At 45.5% G+C, this 17,171-nt stretch overlaps 1 protein-coding gene across 2 annotated transcripts in view; it reads right to left on the bottom strand.

The window, feature by feature from the left end:
- The window catches only part of GLB1L2 (galactosidase beta 1 like 2), a 1,156,973-nt gene that overhangs the window by 226,401 nt on the left and 913,401 nt on the right, over nt 1–17,171 (bottom strand). For both annotated transcript variants that reach the window (XM_086956948.1, XM_086956947.1), the window contains exon 16: nt 8,096–8,183. In XM_086956948.1, the coding sequence (XP_086813074.1) occupies nt 8,096–8,183 (88 nt within the window). The remainder of the gene's footprint in view (nt 1–8,095; nt 8,184–17,171) is intronic.

The raw sequence follows: 17,171 nt of genomic DNA, 5'->3' as shown, positions 1-17,171 counted from the left end.
AAAGCCTTGCCAGACCAGGGATAGAATGAAAAGGAGAACTTTAGACAAGGGTGCAGACAGAGGATGAACTGATTAGATGCACACTAAGGCACAAACTTGTCCCATAGGCAAGCATAAAGGTTTGGTAGAAGAATACCTAACTGCCAGAATGACATTGTATACTTCAGGAAGGAGATCAAACACCCTTAACTGTCACTGCTCAATCTCTATGCACGAAGATAGAGAGTGGATAGGTTTGGGGGAGGGGGCAGGACTCCTCCCTACTGCTGTGACAGAAGATTCTCCCAAATGTGCAACTTGGCTGGAGGACAGATGCTCATGCTCATAAATTCAGGATACCATACTCTCCGTGCCCAGTCCGTAGCCCCTAAGATGACCTGGGCCCATTCGTTCTTGATCTTCTTGAGAACTCTGCTATCACAGAGAGACCTAACGACCTGGTAGTGGTTGTACTATTCTCCAAGGCCAAATATACTTCGTTTTTAAAGAGACAGGTTCCATCAAAGGGCATTTCCATGAGCAAGGCTTAAACATCCTCTGGAAAACTATTGTTCCTCAACCAGGCGTGATGTTGAAGCACCACAGAAGAAGCAGAGCCGCTGACCAGTGAGTCAGTCGTATTCAACCCGCATCTATTATGCATTTTGCTGTGTCTTGCCCGTCACAAATAGCTAGGGAAAGTATGGCCCAAGCCTCAACTGAACCATGGGTAGCACTTGGGCAACCGCATCCCACACCATATGGGAATAATGGCCCAATAAGCACACAGTTTTCACAGACCACAGTGCCAGGCTAGCAGGAGAGAACATTATTTGGGAATTTGAGGCCCAGGGTCTCAGGCTCTCAGGGGTAGGGTGATGGGAAAGGAAGGCTGGGTCCCCGGGAGCAGGGTGATGGCCGCTAGCAATGGTCCTGTGCACAGGAGTGCCTGTGCAATGCTTGGCTCAGGCTCCAAGCAGGACATGAGTGAAGGCTTTGTTAAAGATAGTAGCTTAAGAACTTCTGTAAAAACATTAGTCTTCACTTGACCCGTCAGCAGCAGAGCAGCAGCAGAGAATGGTCACCAGAGAAGTTTGCAAAGTCGAGGCCGGGCCAATCCGGATCCACCAACAGATCCTATTGGGTCGACAGGCTCTAAAGGTGAAGCCCCAGTCGTAGATCATTCTGAAACCTGTGTGACCCGAAGTCGCTCCAGAGGGGTTTGACAGCCCCGAAAGGGAGACTCATGGTCTCATAAAACTCTTGGAGTTGGGAGGGGGTCGCTCTGGCTCCAGGAAATTAGGGAAGGCGTGGAGCTGAACAAGTTTCAGATGCCAGCTGTACAGGAACAACCCGATAGTGAGGTAGGGATTTGTGGTGATGTTCCCTCGCGTCGTCTGAACAATGGGAGTAATGCAGTGTAGCTGAAGTGCGCTTTGACTTCTTCTTACGAGACTTACCAGAAGAAGTTCTAGAGAGCGACAGGAATCGATGCGAGCAACCACTGGAGCATTCCTGAGACCTCTCATGCAAACAGGACCCATAGTCTCATGGCGAGTGGCCAACAGCTTCAAGGCCTCCTCACAGACGCCTTTTGGATCATAGTCTTGATCCATCCACATGACATGGAGTCGTGGTCCCTCTCCAGGTACCACTGACACATCAAGTGGGGGTCCGTCACTGACATCTGTGGATTATAGGCTCCACAAGGTTTTAACCTGGTGGGTTTCTTCGAGGACATCTCTAAAAAAAAAATCGACAACTGTGTTTAAAGAAGTCAGTCAAAAAGTGACTGAGGGTAGCCTGATCCTAATACATGCTGATTGCAAATAAAAGAATGAACTGAGGTCAAAACACTGGAGTGTTTTTTATTTAGGCACTGTGCACGTCACTTCTAGCATGGAGAACCACAACAATGCCAGGCGGAGGTAACCACCGCCACCTACCTGTGCATAAGGGGACTGCTCAAAACCTTTCACGATCCAGTCTGACGCCTGAGGAATTAATACCTTTGAAAAGAAAATGTGGCCCAATAACATGTAACTTGAAAGAAGTGTACTAATGAATGCACTTTCACAGAGTTATTTATATGGTGCGAAGTCCAAGTTCCCTATTGCTATCATAGTACAGCTGAAATGGTTTGGAAAAACAATCCTCATGGCCCCGCAGATTCCATTCAACCACTTTACAGATTAAAACGAATGGAAGATACTTGCCAGGCACAGGTATTTTGGTAATATGTCACTGCACAGATGTAACTGCTTATTCTCTGCATATATGAATAACTTTCTTTATACCTCCTAGTAGGAAGGTAGGATCCTTCTGCATGGTTGTTGGACTTGGCCCTTTTTGCAAGGTCATCCCTGAACTTTTTGCCTTCCTCTTGTATTTTCCCTCACCTGTTTTTGTTGGTTTTATGACTCTGGGCACTTTACCACTGCTGATCAGTGCTAAAGTGCATATGCTCTCTATGTTAAATTGATGTATGGATTAGTGACTCCATGATTGGCTTGTTTGGTTTACTTGTCAGACCCTAGTACAGTGCACTGCGTGTGCCCAGGTCTTGTAAATCAAATGCTGCTGGTGGGCTTGCGTCACTGATTGTGCCACCCACTGGAGCAGCTTGTAAAGTGTGTCTCGGGTCTGCCATTGCAAAGCCTGTGTGCAGTCTAGTACTGCCATGTTGACTGGGCAAGTGCACCCACTTGCCAGTCCCTAAACCCTCCCTTTTATACATATTAGTCACCCCTAAGGTAGGCCCATAGGCAGGGTGCATTGTAGGTAAAAGATAGGACATGCCCTGAGGTGTGTTGCATGTCCTAATAGTGAATTACAGCCATTTTAGTTTTTCACTATTGCAAGGCTACCTGTTCCCCATAGGCCAGAATAGGCAGTTTGATTATAACATCTTTAGTATGCCTGAACTCCGAATGATAAAATCCATATTTTAGTGAAGATGGTTTTAACATTCTGGTTTGAAAATACCACTTTTAGAAAGCAGGTATTTTCTTGCCTAACTATCCAAGCCTGCCTCTGCTAAGTTGAGTATTCCTTGTCTGGAGTTTGAATGACAGGGGCTGGGGGATTCCAGTAGACAGGGTGAGTCAGCACAGGGCAGAATAGAGAGATCTCCATGCAGATGGGAGGGAGGAGTTGCACAGGGGACCTGAATACCGCTGTGCCTTCCCTCCACAATGCTGGCTCCATCTCCTGTAGTGCGTCTGATGTCCCTGGCCTACACTGTGAAAGGAAAGAAGGAGTCTTGTCAACAAAGTGCTCCAGGACTGACAAGAACTGGTTTGGACTAGGCAAAGGCCTCTCTGCCTTCAGAAAACAAAGGGAAAATGAGTATAAATATTGGGACCCAGACCCAAGAACTTTAGATCATTTCTGGGAATCAAGACAAACATTTGCTGAGGAGAAGAACCGGGAAACTGAAGGAGGAGACTACCCCTATGCTGCCTGTTGTTGGGGTGGGCCTGCAGTGGTTGCTTCATTGCCAAAGAAAGGAGCAATAGGACTGGGTGTGCTTTCATCATCTTGAGGAAGATCTCAAAGGGCTTGAGCTTGCCTCCTGCCTGGAGTCTCAGGGATACTTCTGTTGGCCTGCATCTAGATCTGTGGTTTTAGCTGCTGCAGAAGGAACTTGCAACACCGACGCCGGCGAGCGACGCCGTCGTGCAGCTGTGAGTGCTGCTCCGACTTGCACCGTAGACCCGCCGCGCCACATCGACACCAGCGAGCGACGCTGTAACCTTCCCGAAGCCGTGAGCACTGCTCCGACTTGTGCCGTGGTGCTGACGCCTGCTGCTGGGCCGCATCGACCCCGAAGCTGACATCGACATCGCGGAGCCGATCCTCGACGTGGGTGACCGAGAATTCATCGACAGCACGACATCGTAAGGAACCGTGGTTTCGACGCCATCGTGACGTCAACTCCCCGACGCAGTAAGAAACCGCTGTGTCACCTCCCCTGCGCTGCAGTATGGAACCTACACCTCCCCTGGGGTCGTAAGGAACCGACGCTGCGTAGCGCCAACAAAGCCACACCTCCCCGACGCCGTGAGCTGTCTTTGTTTTTCATTGTTTTTCCAAGGTACTGTTCTTTGGGGGTCTGTTTAACTCTGGGCCCGATGCCACGAACGTCACAGTCGGCGCCGTACCTTGGGATTTCTCCTGTCACGACATCGGGATAACTCACGTTGGAGTTATCTGTTGCTAGAGACTGATTTTAAGTGAACAACGTATTTTTAAGCATATCTTGAGTACAGTATTGTGGATTTTCATTGTTTGGTCTTGTGTTAAATCTATATAAAAATACTTATTTTTATCATACAACCTGTGCGGTGTCCATCTGTAGTGTTGTCACTGTATTACTGTATGTGTTCACAAATGCTTTACACACTGCCTCTGAGATAAACCTGCCTGCTTGTGCCAAGCTACCAAGGGGGTGAGCAGGGGTTATTTTAGGAGTGTAGCACCTTACCCTGACTAGACGTAAGGGTCCCTATTTGGTCAAAAGTACCTCTGCCAACTAGAGACCCCCAAATCTAACAATGGCTACCCCCACTTTTTGCCTGGTGTTACTGTGGTTTATGAGGAGTCTGACTGGGATCCTGCTAATCAGGACCCCAGTCTCTGTGCTTCTTCCCTAAATTGGACATGGTGAGTATCTATGGACCCTCCAGATTGGCTACAGGTGTACCCTGATAAGTACCTAGTATATGGTACTAAGGTACCCAGGGCATAGGTACACCAGGGGTCTCCCATATGCTGAAGCATGTATTATGTCACCCATGAGAGACCGCTCAAATTGTGACTCCAGGCCTGACATTGCAGCCTGTGTAAGCTGGTGCTAGCACCACTTACAACAGATATAAGATTCCTTATATCTGAGGTCACTACACTTAAAACCAATAAGTCACCTCTAAGGCAGGCCTTTCAATCCTGAAGGCAGGGTGCTCGGTTCTAAGTGTGGCAGCGCACCTGCATGAGCAGGACACCCATACAACCTTCGGAGTCCATTCTCCCGGGCTGTAAGTGCATCAGCCGTTAACCTACATGGAGTGGCCATGCACCATCACGTGATGACCATCTCTAAACTAGCTGTAACAAAGCCTGTCCTGTTTGGTATCATACAGTATGATTCCAAGCACTCAGGCCCTCAGTGCACCCGATAGGATTCTTCTAGACCCGGACAGCAAACTATGGCTGCTGCCAATCAGGGACACAATTCTGCCCTCCTGCTGCTGAGCCAAGCTCGAGCAGGGAAAGGCAGGACAATAGGTTTCATGTCACAGGGAGGTGTGACCCCCCCACAAAGGACTTAGTGTATTAGGACAGGATAGGAGCACTTGCCAGCACCACTCAGTCTGCTTGAAGGGCACATTTGGTGACCTCCGCATGGAGGGCACCAAATGTACTGAGGGCACCAAATGTACTGCACTTCAAACCAGTTCAGGGAGCCGTTGGCTACCACTCTGGCGTGAAACTAGACAAAGGACATGGGAGTACTCTCCCCACTGTCCAGTCCCTCCTCCGGGAGGGACCCCTGAATTGTCCTGACCCTTTCCTAAGGGAACTTAAGGGCTTACCTGTGGGTGGGCCCCTAGATTCATCATGGGACAAGATTCAGATCACATACCACTTCAACTTTGACCGTCTGGACACTCTGGACTTCGCTTTGGGAACCGAGATGGCAACAGAGAAGATTCCTGCTGCTTCTGGTCTCGTCGTTCTGCCTGTCTTCTGCAATGTCTGTGCCTGTGCTCCCTACAGGTTCTCCACCAGGCCTGTGGACATCCAAGACACCTGAAAGAATCTCCTTTGGAGTGAAGGAGTCACTCCACTGCATCTGCAAGCACCGCAACGCAGCTGACCGGGCTGCTGATCCTGGGCTCCCACCAACTCTGAAAGGATCATCAACACAGGTAGTGGTTCTGCAATTCCCTCTAGGCCTGCACTGTCTTCATACCGAGTTTGAGGCCAGTATCCCTCATCGCAACCAATGCAACTAAACCCCGGTGCACAGCACTAACTTGCTGTTGCCAAGGCTTGTTGACTCTCCCCTCCAGAGATCTTCGGGATCCGAAAAGCTCCAACCTCAAGCAACTCCTGCAGCCAAGATCTTCGCCCTCACCGCTTCCTCTGCACCACGGGCCTGCTTCATTGGTGAGCTTCTTGAGGTTCTCTTGCGACTCCTGTACCTTTAGCATGTGGGTCTTCTTAAGGGTCTTCTTTGGCTTAATTGGGCTCCCCTGTTTGCTCATTGCCTGCTATGACTTACCTACTTGTGTTGAGACACTTGGACCTTGCTGGTCCCGACAGACACTGACCCCTTGGCTCTGGACATCTGACGTGGGACAGCTTACGAAAGGCTCCTGGTCTTCCACAGCATCGCCTGGTCTGCACAGCTGAAACTTGAAGGGCACTGTCAACTCCACTGCATCTACCGAGAAAGGTGGGCATTCGTCTTCCATGCCTCCTGATCACTCCTGAGTGCCATAAACTCTGTCCCCTCTGCTTGCAGATTCTTCTCACCTTATATACACCTGTGGCTTCCACCGGACTCCTTCGTCTTCTTCTCCAGCAGTATCTTTCCTAAAGTCTTCCATTGTGGTCTTCGTCGGTTTCTGACATCACTTGACACCTATGCACTCGGTTTCCCTGGTGTAGGTATCCTGGATTCTGGGGTATCCACCGGTGGGGTGAATCTCCAACCTTCCATATTCCACTGGGTTTCTTCAGGGTCCGCTGGGAAGGATCCTTCTTCTTTAAAAATGCAACAGCGACTTAACCATTGACTTTTGTTGATCACACAGTCGTGTTCACGCTCTGCACAAGGCCTCAGTGGGGTTCCTGGGTACTTCCATTGGGTGGTTCCTTGGATCCCCAACATTTCTACGTCTTCTGGGTCCAGTCTCGACTTAGGTTGTGGTTCGCATCCCACTATTTTATTATATGGTTTGGTCTCCTCCTGGGGACCTTTGTGTGTTTGTGCTACTACAAAGTTCTATTTCCTACATATTGTGTCTGTATCTCCGGGTAGGAGATACTACAATGTGTTAGTGAGTGTTGGTAATAAAATACCTATTTTTATAACTACACTGTGTGATTATTTTTCACTTAACCTATACCACAAGATTAAGTACTGGTAACACAAGCTGCTTTACACACCTTCTGGACTAACCCTGAAGGCTGCTCTCCACAGCTACCACTTAGAGAGCTTTCTAAGGTTGTCTAAGACCACTAAAATGACCATGAGGGTTGTCTGGATTAGTGCAGGGTGCTGCAATTACATAAGTGAGCACCATATACCAAGCCAGCTTCTCACACTCCTGCACATAAAACAGATTGACATGAATATTTGCTGAAAGTAATGTGTTACTTAGCACCACTGTGGAGGGAGGGGAGTGGCATAATGGCTCACTGGGGGCTTCTCTTCAGGCAAGTCAACCAACCCCCCTACACCCAACATTGGTAGTAAACAGCATTTAACACAATGCCTGTGGTGTCCTGAAGGGTCCCCCCACAGATGACAGGACACGCGGTGATTATGTTCAGGTACCTTTATTTATTGTCATGCACAAGCTCGTGTGGATGCGTCCTTCCTGTCCCCTGCTCCCAGTGCTCTGCCCCTTGCCCCCTTGACCGGATGTGGTGTCCGGTGTCACGGCAATGCCCATGTGTGTTTATATAGTATATATATGCATAGGGGTGTGAAGGATTTCATCAAAAGCTCAGCAGTCAGTGTCTTTTTCTCTGTAGCCCATCCGATCATGTGTTTATCAGATCTTAAACAGACGTGTTCCTAGTTGCAATCCAATATTCACCAAGTAGGTCTTTATGCTGATAATACTGAGATTCGAACATGTGATCTGCAAGCACCAGCAGAAGTCAGCAACAAGCATTTAACTCTGGCGAAAAAATCGATTTACAGGACAATGTAGCTTTTTTTCTTATAAATGTAAAGACGTTAAATATAGAATCTTAGATCAAGAAGCCCTATAGATTTGGCTGATCTGCAAACCCATATGGCTTCCTCGACCATATCTTAGCCACTTTCCAAGGGTTAAATACTAGATATATTTTTCCTCAAACAATGAACTGTACTAACCTTTCAATAAAAGTCTTATTCATGTCCAAGCTGTAAATCTTGAAGGTCCTCAAAGGAGTTTCCCGCAAAAGTACATCCCCTACAAGACCTGAAATATAAATCGGTAGTTAGAATATAGAATAGTAGAGTAGCTCTTACATGAAATCCACAGACAGATATCCTTAACACTGATCAACCCTCATCCCTCTCAAACAACTGTCTGCACAGCTGGTAGTATCAGACTGTTTGAGAAATTCCAACACCACTCTAGACAAAAGTGAGTAAGTGACCTAATTAAGAGTTTGACTGAGCAGCAACCTACCAGACTCGTGGTTCTGCTGCTCCATTTAGAACCACGGAAAGAGCTATGTTTAGACTAGCTCCGCCATTGTAAAACTCGGATCTGGTGGCCCATTCACCAAGGGCACATCAGGTAAAAATGATGGCGTCCCGTTCTACTGCAGGCGGCGATCATTTATAATTTCTCCTCACCGTGTACAGCATTCAAAGCATGGCGGGCGGGGCAGGAGAAAGGGACAAGCATTGGCATAGCCAAAAGGTCCCGCATTTTGGGGCCGTATAAGTGTTTAACCATGCAACAGTTGATGTTGTTGCATCAAGGATATTATGCTGCATAACTAATACTTATAAGGTCTCGAAGGCAATACCTATTGGCTATGCCAATGCTTTTGTTGTTTAGCCTGCAGTTTATTTTCCTGTTGTGCATTTTAAATATTGAGCCATTGGTGGGGACTTCATGTTTACGCTGATGTTCCCCAGTAGAGCACCGCATTCCGTTGACTTGTGATATGCTTCCTAGGAGTAGCCTCAGCAAAGTATCAGAAGATATGAGCGAGAGAGTGAGAGCAAGATGTTTTTTCATGGTAGAAGTGCAATTTTATTTCCTCTTCGTACACAGGTGGGTATGTGGAGACACTTTTCAGAACGTGGGACATAATAGTTATTTACCTTCAATCAATCAATCAATCAATCAATCAATGTACTTGTAAAGCGCGCTACTTACCTGTGAGGGTCCAAAGGCGCTGAAGGGAGGGGGGGGGAGTGTGCTGCTACAGCTCGAAGAGCCAGGTTTTGAGGAGTCTTCTGAAGGTGAGTAGGTCTTGGGTCTGCCGTATGTGGGTGGGGTGGTTGGGGATTTTCCTTCCCCCATAGAGGGTTGTCAGCATTCAATAAGCGTACAATCTGACTTTGGAACTGGACAGCATATGAATGACTTCCAAGATGTTGCATCAACTTATATCAGAGTGTAGCTACTAGTTTATTCCCACTTCCTTCTCTGAATATACTACTAATTCAGAGATAGTTTCAGACCAGTGATTTAATAAATAGAAATTATGAGCACAGTAAATTCATTTCATTGCCCGTTTGGTGCGTGAGCAAAACGTAACGGAGAAGATAGAATTTTGGACAAAGAAGGCCAACACAGATATCAAACTAATTTCACATTTTTGTCGTGTGTAAATAAGAAATAATTCAATAACGCAGGCTACCCTAAATTCACATTTACCCCCGCTCACAGAGAAATGGTGTCTTGGAGTCCGATGAAACCAAGAGGTTTTCACACAAAACTTTCAACTGGCACAAAAAAACAGGAGCGTGTAATTGACGCCATTCATTCAGACTGCGTGTAGAATAGATAATATAGAACATGGTATACTATTTACCCAGCCTGGTCAAAAGCACAGGTAACGGATTTCACAATTTTTTTGGGGGGAGATGTAAATAGCGACGTAGAAAACGTATTCCACTTTTCAAATGGGAAATGTGATACTTCGTTTCAGGCAAAATATTTTAGCACTTTATTTTAATTACATAAGTAGCAAAAAGAGTGCAAACTGTGCTGCTTTTTTTCAGTGTCGTTTGTGGATAAGTTTGCACTGGGGCAGAAGCGTGCACATTTATTTGCTCCATTATTTTGCCTTGTAAGATAAGAAACGCAGAAATTGTATTTGCTCAACCATGGCAAAATAAATAAATAAGAGAAAAAAGAAAAAAATAACTATGAAGCTATTTCGCTTGGTTTAAATAATAATAAACTGATTAGGGGTATACAGTTTTTCAAACGTGAAAGCCGAGACTAAACTCGAGGCAACATATTTTGTCCCTTTCTAAGTATCAGCGATGATGAAAATTAAAATGACCCTTTATGAACTACAAATGGTTTTGAAACTTTCGAATTGTAATTGGACATTAAATTATAATCCATTTTTTGTTGCAGATTTATATAGCGCGAGCTCGACCCGAAGGTATTGAAGCGCTTTCCATGAGCACCAGTTACATTACACAAGAATGCATTAATCCATTAATATAACATAAGTGTAAGCAATGGCTCCCGCTCCATTCCGTTCATGCGTGTAAGAATGTGCCTTTCAAATGGTCGGGCGTTACCTTTCTAGTAATCATTTTCAAGTGCGCTATCATTAAACATAGCGAAAAAACGGACTTGCCCTGTTTTGCTATTTGCACCAGATCAAAGATTCTTCAATACATCCTGTCTATTTCTTCGCATCTCCAGGGAGATCTGGTTATTGCTCCTTTGTTTAAAAATAATGTCGTTTTCCCTGGGGCTAGTGTTGCCATCGTCCCCCCCTTAAACCTCAAGGCATTACTGAATAAAATAAAAGTGAATCTCTACCTGCGGTCGGATTTGCATGGGATAAAAGAGGGTGGAGGAGGGCAGCTGCCCTCCTCCACCCTCTTGTAGAGTGGTGTGGCTCACTGGTTAGAGGCGGCAGACCCGGAAGCAGAGAACGGCCCGGGACCAGGGTTCAATTCCCGACGCGGCAGGGTCGTGGACCAGGGTCAGCGGACTCGATAATTCTCGCCTCGGTACCTACTCTAACCAGGGATCACACTCGGCAACTCTGGGCATTAGCTTGCCTCATCTCTACAACGGCCCCCCACATTCGCCGGGGATGCCTGGTTTCACCTTGGAGATACCCAGTAGGGACCATCTCACAGGGATAGCCAGGACGGGTTCCCCAGCGGTCTACAGCGCCACGACGCCTCAGGGCAGCAGTGCGCTTTACAAGACACATACATACATACAAACATTTGGTGGGCGGGTATACAGGGGGTGATTGCCTGCACGCTCGCGGCGGCATCTCTAAAGGCAGGGAGACAAAGGACAGGCAGGATAAGGTGGGAACGGCCTCTGTCCCCAGCTCCCATAAAGCCAGCATCACCAGCAGACCCTCCCACAGATTAGAGTGCTCCTCGCCCCAGACAGCCTCAGCGTCCCATGAACTTTAGCGGTGTCCCAACCCTTGTCTTTATTTAATCATGGGCTCCTGATGGAGTGGCTGGGCAAGAATGAGGTTGCAAGAGAAAGCTTAGAATCATTTGAACACAAGCCAATGTCAACGAAATGAAAAATTTCCTATAGGTGACAGAGGAGGCGCTTTTAAATTGAAGAAAGATATAATGGCCCAAAGGCAAAAGTAAAATGAAATATTCTAGTTAGACCCCCTTATTTACAAGAAACTGCAAAACACCTTTGAAGTTATAATGGGAAGTTAAATGATATGTAGGGCACGTGTTGAATTAAGTAACAGTTGAGACAAGCAGGTTACTTTAAAGAATTGTCCTGCCAGAATGTGTTACTTGTGAGGAAGCTCCATACACCGCTTCAAAATGACCGCTATTATGAAGTAAAACGACAGTGCATGCAAATCAGTAATGCAGCCGAAAAGCATAAAAAGAAGTCTCACTGCCGCATACCGATGATTATTTTTGTCCTGAATTTCAGCTCCATTAATGACGAATATCCCATTCAGTGACCTTCTAATGCCGCTGTCCTGATCTGTGGCCTCAGCCCCTGAAAGATCATTTTTAAGTGTAGGAATATGTTCCAAGGAGCTTCCTCCCAATGGCTTTGTTTTAGGGCGTACCGTGTTATGCTGGAGGGAGTCTCACTCCTGGGCAGCGACCGTGGCCCCACAAGCATTGCTGGGGTCCCCCTGCTCTCCAGGGCCCAGGTAGCCCTCAGTGGACTTTTAGGAGGAAAGGATATGTTGCATCAGCATCTCCGTGAATCACAAGCCAGACATGAGGAAATCACGGGCAGGGGACGGTCTCCGGATGGCTCCAAGCCGAGCACATCTTGGCAACAAACAGGATTCAAGCAGGCGACCTCTGAGCGGCTCCTTCGGCACAAAGCGCCCAGGGCTGGGATCAGAGGCAGGAGGCGCCCCTGTTCAGCACTGTTGTGAGATGTGAGAGGACTGGGGATTGATGTGCCTGTCTATTTTGCAGCTCAGCTGACCGGGAAAGTAGGATAAAGGGGGGCAGGAGTTTGCTGCCTTGAAAAAACAGATGGCACACTGCAGGCAATTAAGTGCCAGTGAAGAAGAGGAAAACTGTAGTTAGGCGCCGCTGCCTCGGGACTACAAGGAAGTTACCTTAGGATCAACAGCCAACAGAAAGCAAGAAAACAACAGCAATGCCAGACTTAAACCAATCGCAAGGGGTAGGAGAAAGTACACGGAGTTGAAGCCAATATACCGATTCCTTTAAGTCTCACTGAGACAGCGCATGCAGTACATACATTTCATTTTTATACTGAAAAAGAAACACCAACTGAATACTGTCCATATGAGGACACTGAAGTTCCGCTCACCTACCAGGATAACATAAACTGGTTTAAAGGCGCCCTCCCACATACAAAACAAAAAGTGAGACTTGGTCCGCTGTGCAGAGGTGGAGCAACTTAGCCGGTCCTAGTGGTCTACACACCACATCTATACATTGACACAATACCAGCAGCAGACTTACGTCCACTTCATAAAGAAATAATAAAACTTTACAGAAACCTGACACAGTTTGTGATGAGAACGCTCAAACTTCAGCCAGAAAGGGCTACAGAAACAGGACAAATTCAGGCATCTACAACTAAAATAACACCACAAACGCCACACGCAATTATGGGTAAAATGCCCACTAAACATGAGAAAATGCCATTCTGGATAGCTCAGACAATAACATAGCTAAAGGCAGTATTTTCACACACAAGCCCTCAAGAAAAACACAAAATACTAACAATCTGCTTGCCAATGGGGACAGCTCCCCAGATAGTGGATTATACCACACGGGTATAGTTTTTGCTGCCATTTATACCATAACTCATAGTATCCCTTCATTAGCAGTAATACCAAATACAGAATGAGAATGGAGCAGAACCTCCTCTGAACTTAGATATGAAATTATTAGTAATTTTGCCTAGGTATCAGCTATTATATTAGCAAACAAAAAAGGGGAGGCAGCAGCAGCATCAGCAATACTAACACCTTAGGGACTTCACTCCTTTACAACAGGAACATGAATTACCTAAAATTATTGAAGGAACCTATGAAGAATTAGATAGAGATAGTGTGGGAGCCAGAGCAACAAAACCTCAACTCATGGGTGTTCTTGAGAAACAGTACACCAAGCAAGCACCTGATTCTTCCAAGAAGAAATGGGATAATTACAATAAAAACCAAAAGAATGGAGAAAATAGATCACAATCCAGGAGTGGGTCTCCTCAACAGGAGCACTCCGAAAGGAGGTACAACCTTAGGACTAGTGATAACATTAAAAAACCTGACCGGTATCAGGATACTGATACACATTCCTCTTGTTCCTTTCGGGGTTCATCAAAAAACTCACTGAGAGGGAAGGACGGTCAGAACACAGACAAGAAGAGCATACAAAGTCCAGAGACACGCAACGCGCTTCAGACTATACTTCCAAAAAAGAAAAAAAGAACAAATCTAAACCTCAAATAAAAAGAATAAAGTAGCAGGTCTTAAAGTTAGACATGCTCTGATGATGCTAGGCAGCGCAGCAGAAGTAGCAATAGCTCGCCAGAACCTGATGGAATTTCTGGTGACAGTGGAGTTGAATAAGCATATCATGGTGGAAACACCTGATACGAAGGTAAATGTCCCACATAGGTTACATTAAATAATACTCCAAATGGAGGGGGACAAACCAAGACAAATTAAATGTCTCTTTTGGGAGAACCTGACTTACGCCTATGACATCCTTTTAGCTGATAAAGATTGGCCGCCTGAAATTGTTATGGATTGCCCAAATGGAGAAACAGTAATTTTACTGGCTTCTTCCGACCTCGTTCCAATATACTTAAAACATACTTACGCGCACGAGTGGGGGGCAGCATTTGCTCCAGCATTATATTGCAACCAAGTTGGGTGGGATGCTGAGTTACCTCACTATGTTATCCCAGTAAAAATTACACCTACTCCGGAGAGGCAGTACCCAAAAAAGCAAGAAGCGAAAAAACAGGTCACGGAGATCTTAGATCAACTTGAATACCAGGGTGTAATTAAAACTTGCACCTCCTCCATGAATAATCCTTTGTTTCCCGTAATGAAACCCGATAATTCATACTGTCTAGTTTTAGACTACAGACATTTAAACACATGCATTAAAATATTTGTAGTACAGAATGCACACAATACGCATTAACTAATAACATTGTGCGGAAAAAATACAAAACAACATTATATATCTCAAATGGATTTTTCTGCCAAAATATAGTGCCTGAGAGCAGGTATTTGACAGCATTCTCAGCGCTCGGTTCTCAGGGTCAATTTTGTTGACTCCCCCAAGGGTATAAGAATAGCCCTGGGTTGTTCTCCGCTAGGGTAACAGAGTTACTTCAGAATTTGGATGAAGAGGCATTGTCCTATGTAGATGATATTTATATGATGGATGATGGATTGAAGAATCACTTGATCAGAGTGAGCAACATAATTTTGGAGTTCGCCTCTGATGGCTACAAATTATCTTTAAAAATCAAAAAAAGCCTACCTCGATGTTCTATTTTTGGGATATGAGCTTTCAAGTGAAGGGAAAAGCCTGCCAGCTAACTTTTTAGAAAAGTGTGCGCTGCTCCAACTTTTGAAAAACGTACAATCCATATTGCGATTCCTAAATTTTGGCAGAACATACACTTTAGATTACGCAAGCAAAAGTAAAACCTTTCTACAACCTAATAAGACCTGATTTCTCAGTTACGTATTGGACACAGAAACACACAGATTTAATTTGTTTCCAACAAGATGACATGATAGCATCCAAACACTTACACACATGTGTAAACACCACAAATTTGGTGATCTGCGTTATAGCGGGTGAATCTGGGTACACTTACGTAACCTTCAATGAAGGCGAAACAGTACCCATAGCATACAAATCACACCTGTACACAAACGCAGAAACATATTTTGCTTCAACAGAAAAAATTCTGACAGCAGTACAGACCACGGTAGTGGGAGAAAGAACACTGGCTCAGGGGAAACAAATAATTGTTGTAACTCCAGTACCGGCCTTAGAGGCTGTTACAAAAGCAAGCATTCCAAATGCTAACGGTTTACATCCAAGATGGATACAATGGGCTAATTCTCTCACTGCAACAGATGTAGATTACAAATATGACTCTACACTTAAAACATAAGCATTTCTGCAATATGTCAGCAGATGAAGGGTTCCACTGTGGCACCTCCAGCGCCGACGCAATTACTTATATCAGACAGCCCACTTGCTCGTTTCTATTTGGATCACTACGGCCTCCTACAATAAGATGGGCTTACAAGTATATCCTGGTGGCAGTAGATTAATGCCCTAGATTCCTGTGGGTTTGGTCTCAGCGCTCGGCTGATACTCAAATTGTTATAAAAGATTTGTGAGTCTTTATAGGGACATACGCAGTTGGCACATTACATTCTGACCGCGACCCCACGTTTAGCTCTAGGGCTTACAAGGAAGCCATGTGAAGTTTGGGTGTTGCATTGCAGTACTCTTCTCCGTACCATCCCAAGGAAAATTCATTTGTGGAGAGGAAAAACCGAGACTTAAAGCAATCTTTCACAACAAGAGTATTAGGTTTGGGTGGTAGTTGGGTCAATCACTTATACAGGGTCCAAAGAGCCCTTAACAATGTGCCAAGAAGTTCCCTAGGAGGTGTCACTACTTACGAGGTCCTATTTGGGATGAGAATGTGAGTACCGGATCTCGATTGTGAAAGCACAGTGGTGGATAGAAAACCATTTGACATCAATAAACATTTGGCTGTTTTACAGGATCTCAATGAATTCCGGGCACAACAAAGCAACATGAAAGTAAAGAGCACCGCACCGGGGTAGTCAAATCAGTCACGGCAAGACCTGCCTGGATCCCAAAAGTCTGGGATCTGGTCAGAGAAAAGATTGTGGACAAGAAAGAATTTGGGCCATCATACAGAAAGCCTGTACCTGTCCTGGCTGTCAAAGGAACTAGAACAGTACTTATTCCACCTCATGCCGGTAGAAAAAAAAAAAAAAGATTTGCCTCATTTGATCGGATCAAACCACACTACGCGGCCGATTCCGAATAGTAGGCCTTGTGAGCTCCTAAGTAGCCGACGCTCTCCTCTCGCTACCATACAGGAAGTTCAGACACAAAGACTCAGAACATTTGAAGAGTTGCCAATACAAAGTAATGGAATATCCAACAATGAAATGGAACTCATTCCTCTTGAAACAGAACTTCAAAACACAAATGAAAGACAAATATCAATTTAACCTACCACTGATGTCTACATCAATATGCCTCTGCAAGAGATGTCTGCCAGTTCAAAAAAACCTGCTGAGCTACCAACAATTAAAATAGATCGAATTGCATCTAGTTACTTCATCGATTTTGATGATTTCTCTCTGGATCCCAGTGGACCTGAAATAACGCTAGCTCTAGTTTCCCGTAAGCAACAAATTTGTGACTTCTAAATTTTTGGGGAAAAAGAAGTACCTAGCATCACCATGGCTTCAGCTCTGGATAATAACTGGAATTTTTTTTCTAATCTGGATTGGCCTAGTGACTGCCTTTCTTTTGCTTACTCATGAATGGAAACCTTGTCCCACAACACTCTGCAGTATCAAACGTGACTTGGTCCTGAAACCTCATACGTCATCTCATCGTTAACAAAGAGACCTGTCCTTCGTGAAAATTACAGCTGTTCCCATTCCTGATGGTAAAGTTTGGGACAAGGTTGATTATGATGTATTCAGTCCCACTGAACGATATCATTACGTTTAGT

This window comes from Lissotriton vulgaris, chromosome 2_1 (genome assembly GCF_964263255.1).
Source record: "Lissotriton vulgaris chromosome 2_1, aLisVul1.2, whole genome shotgun sequence".
NCBI classification, from domain to species: Eukaryota; Metazoa; Chordata; class Amphibia; order Caudata; family Salamandridae; genus Lissotriton; species Lissotriton vulgaris.
This window is presented reverse-complemented; position numbering and strand designations above follow the sequence as displayed.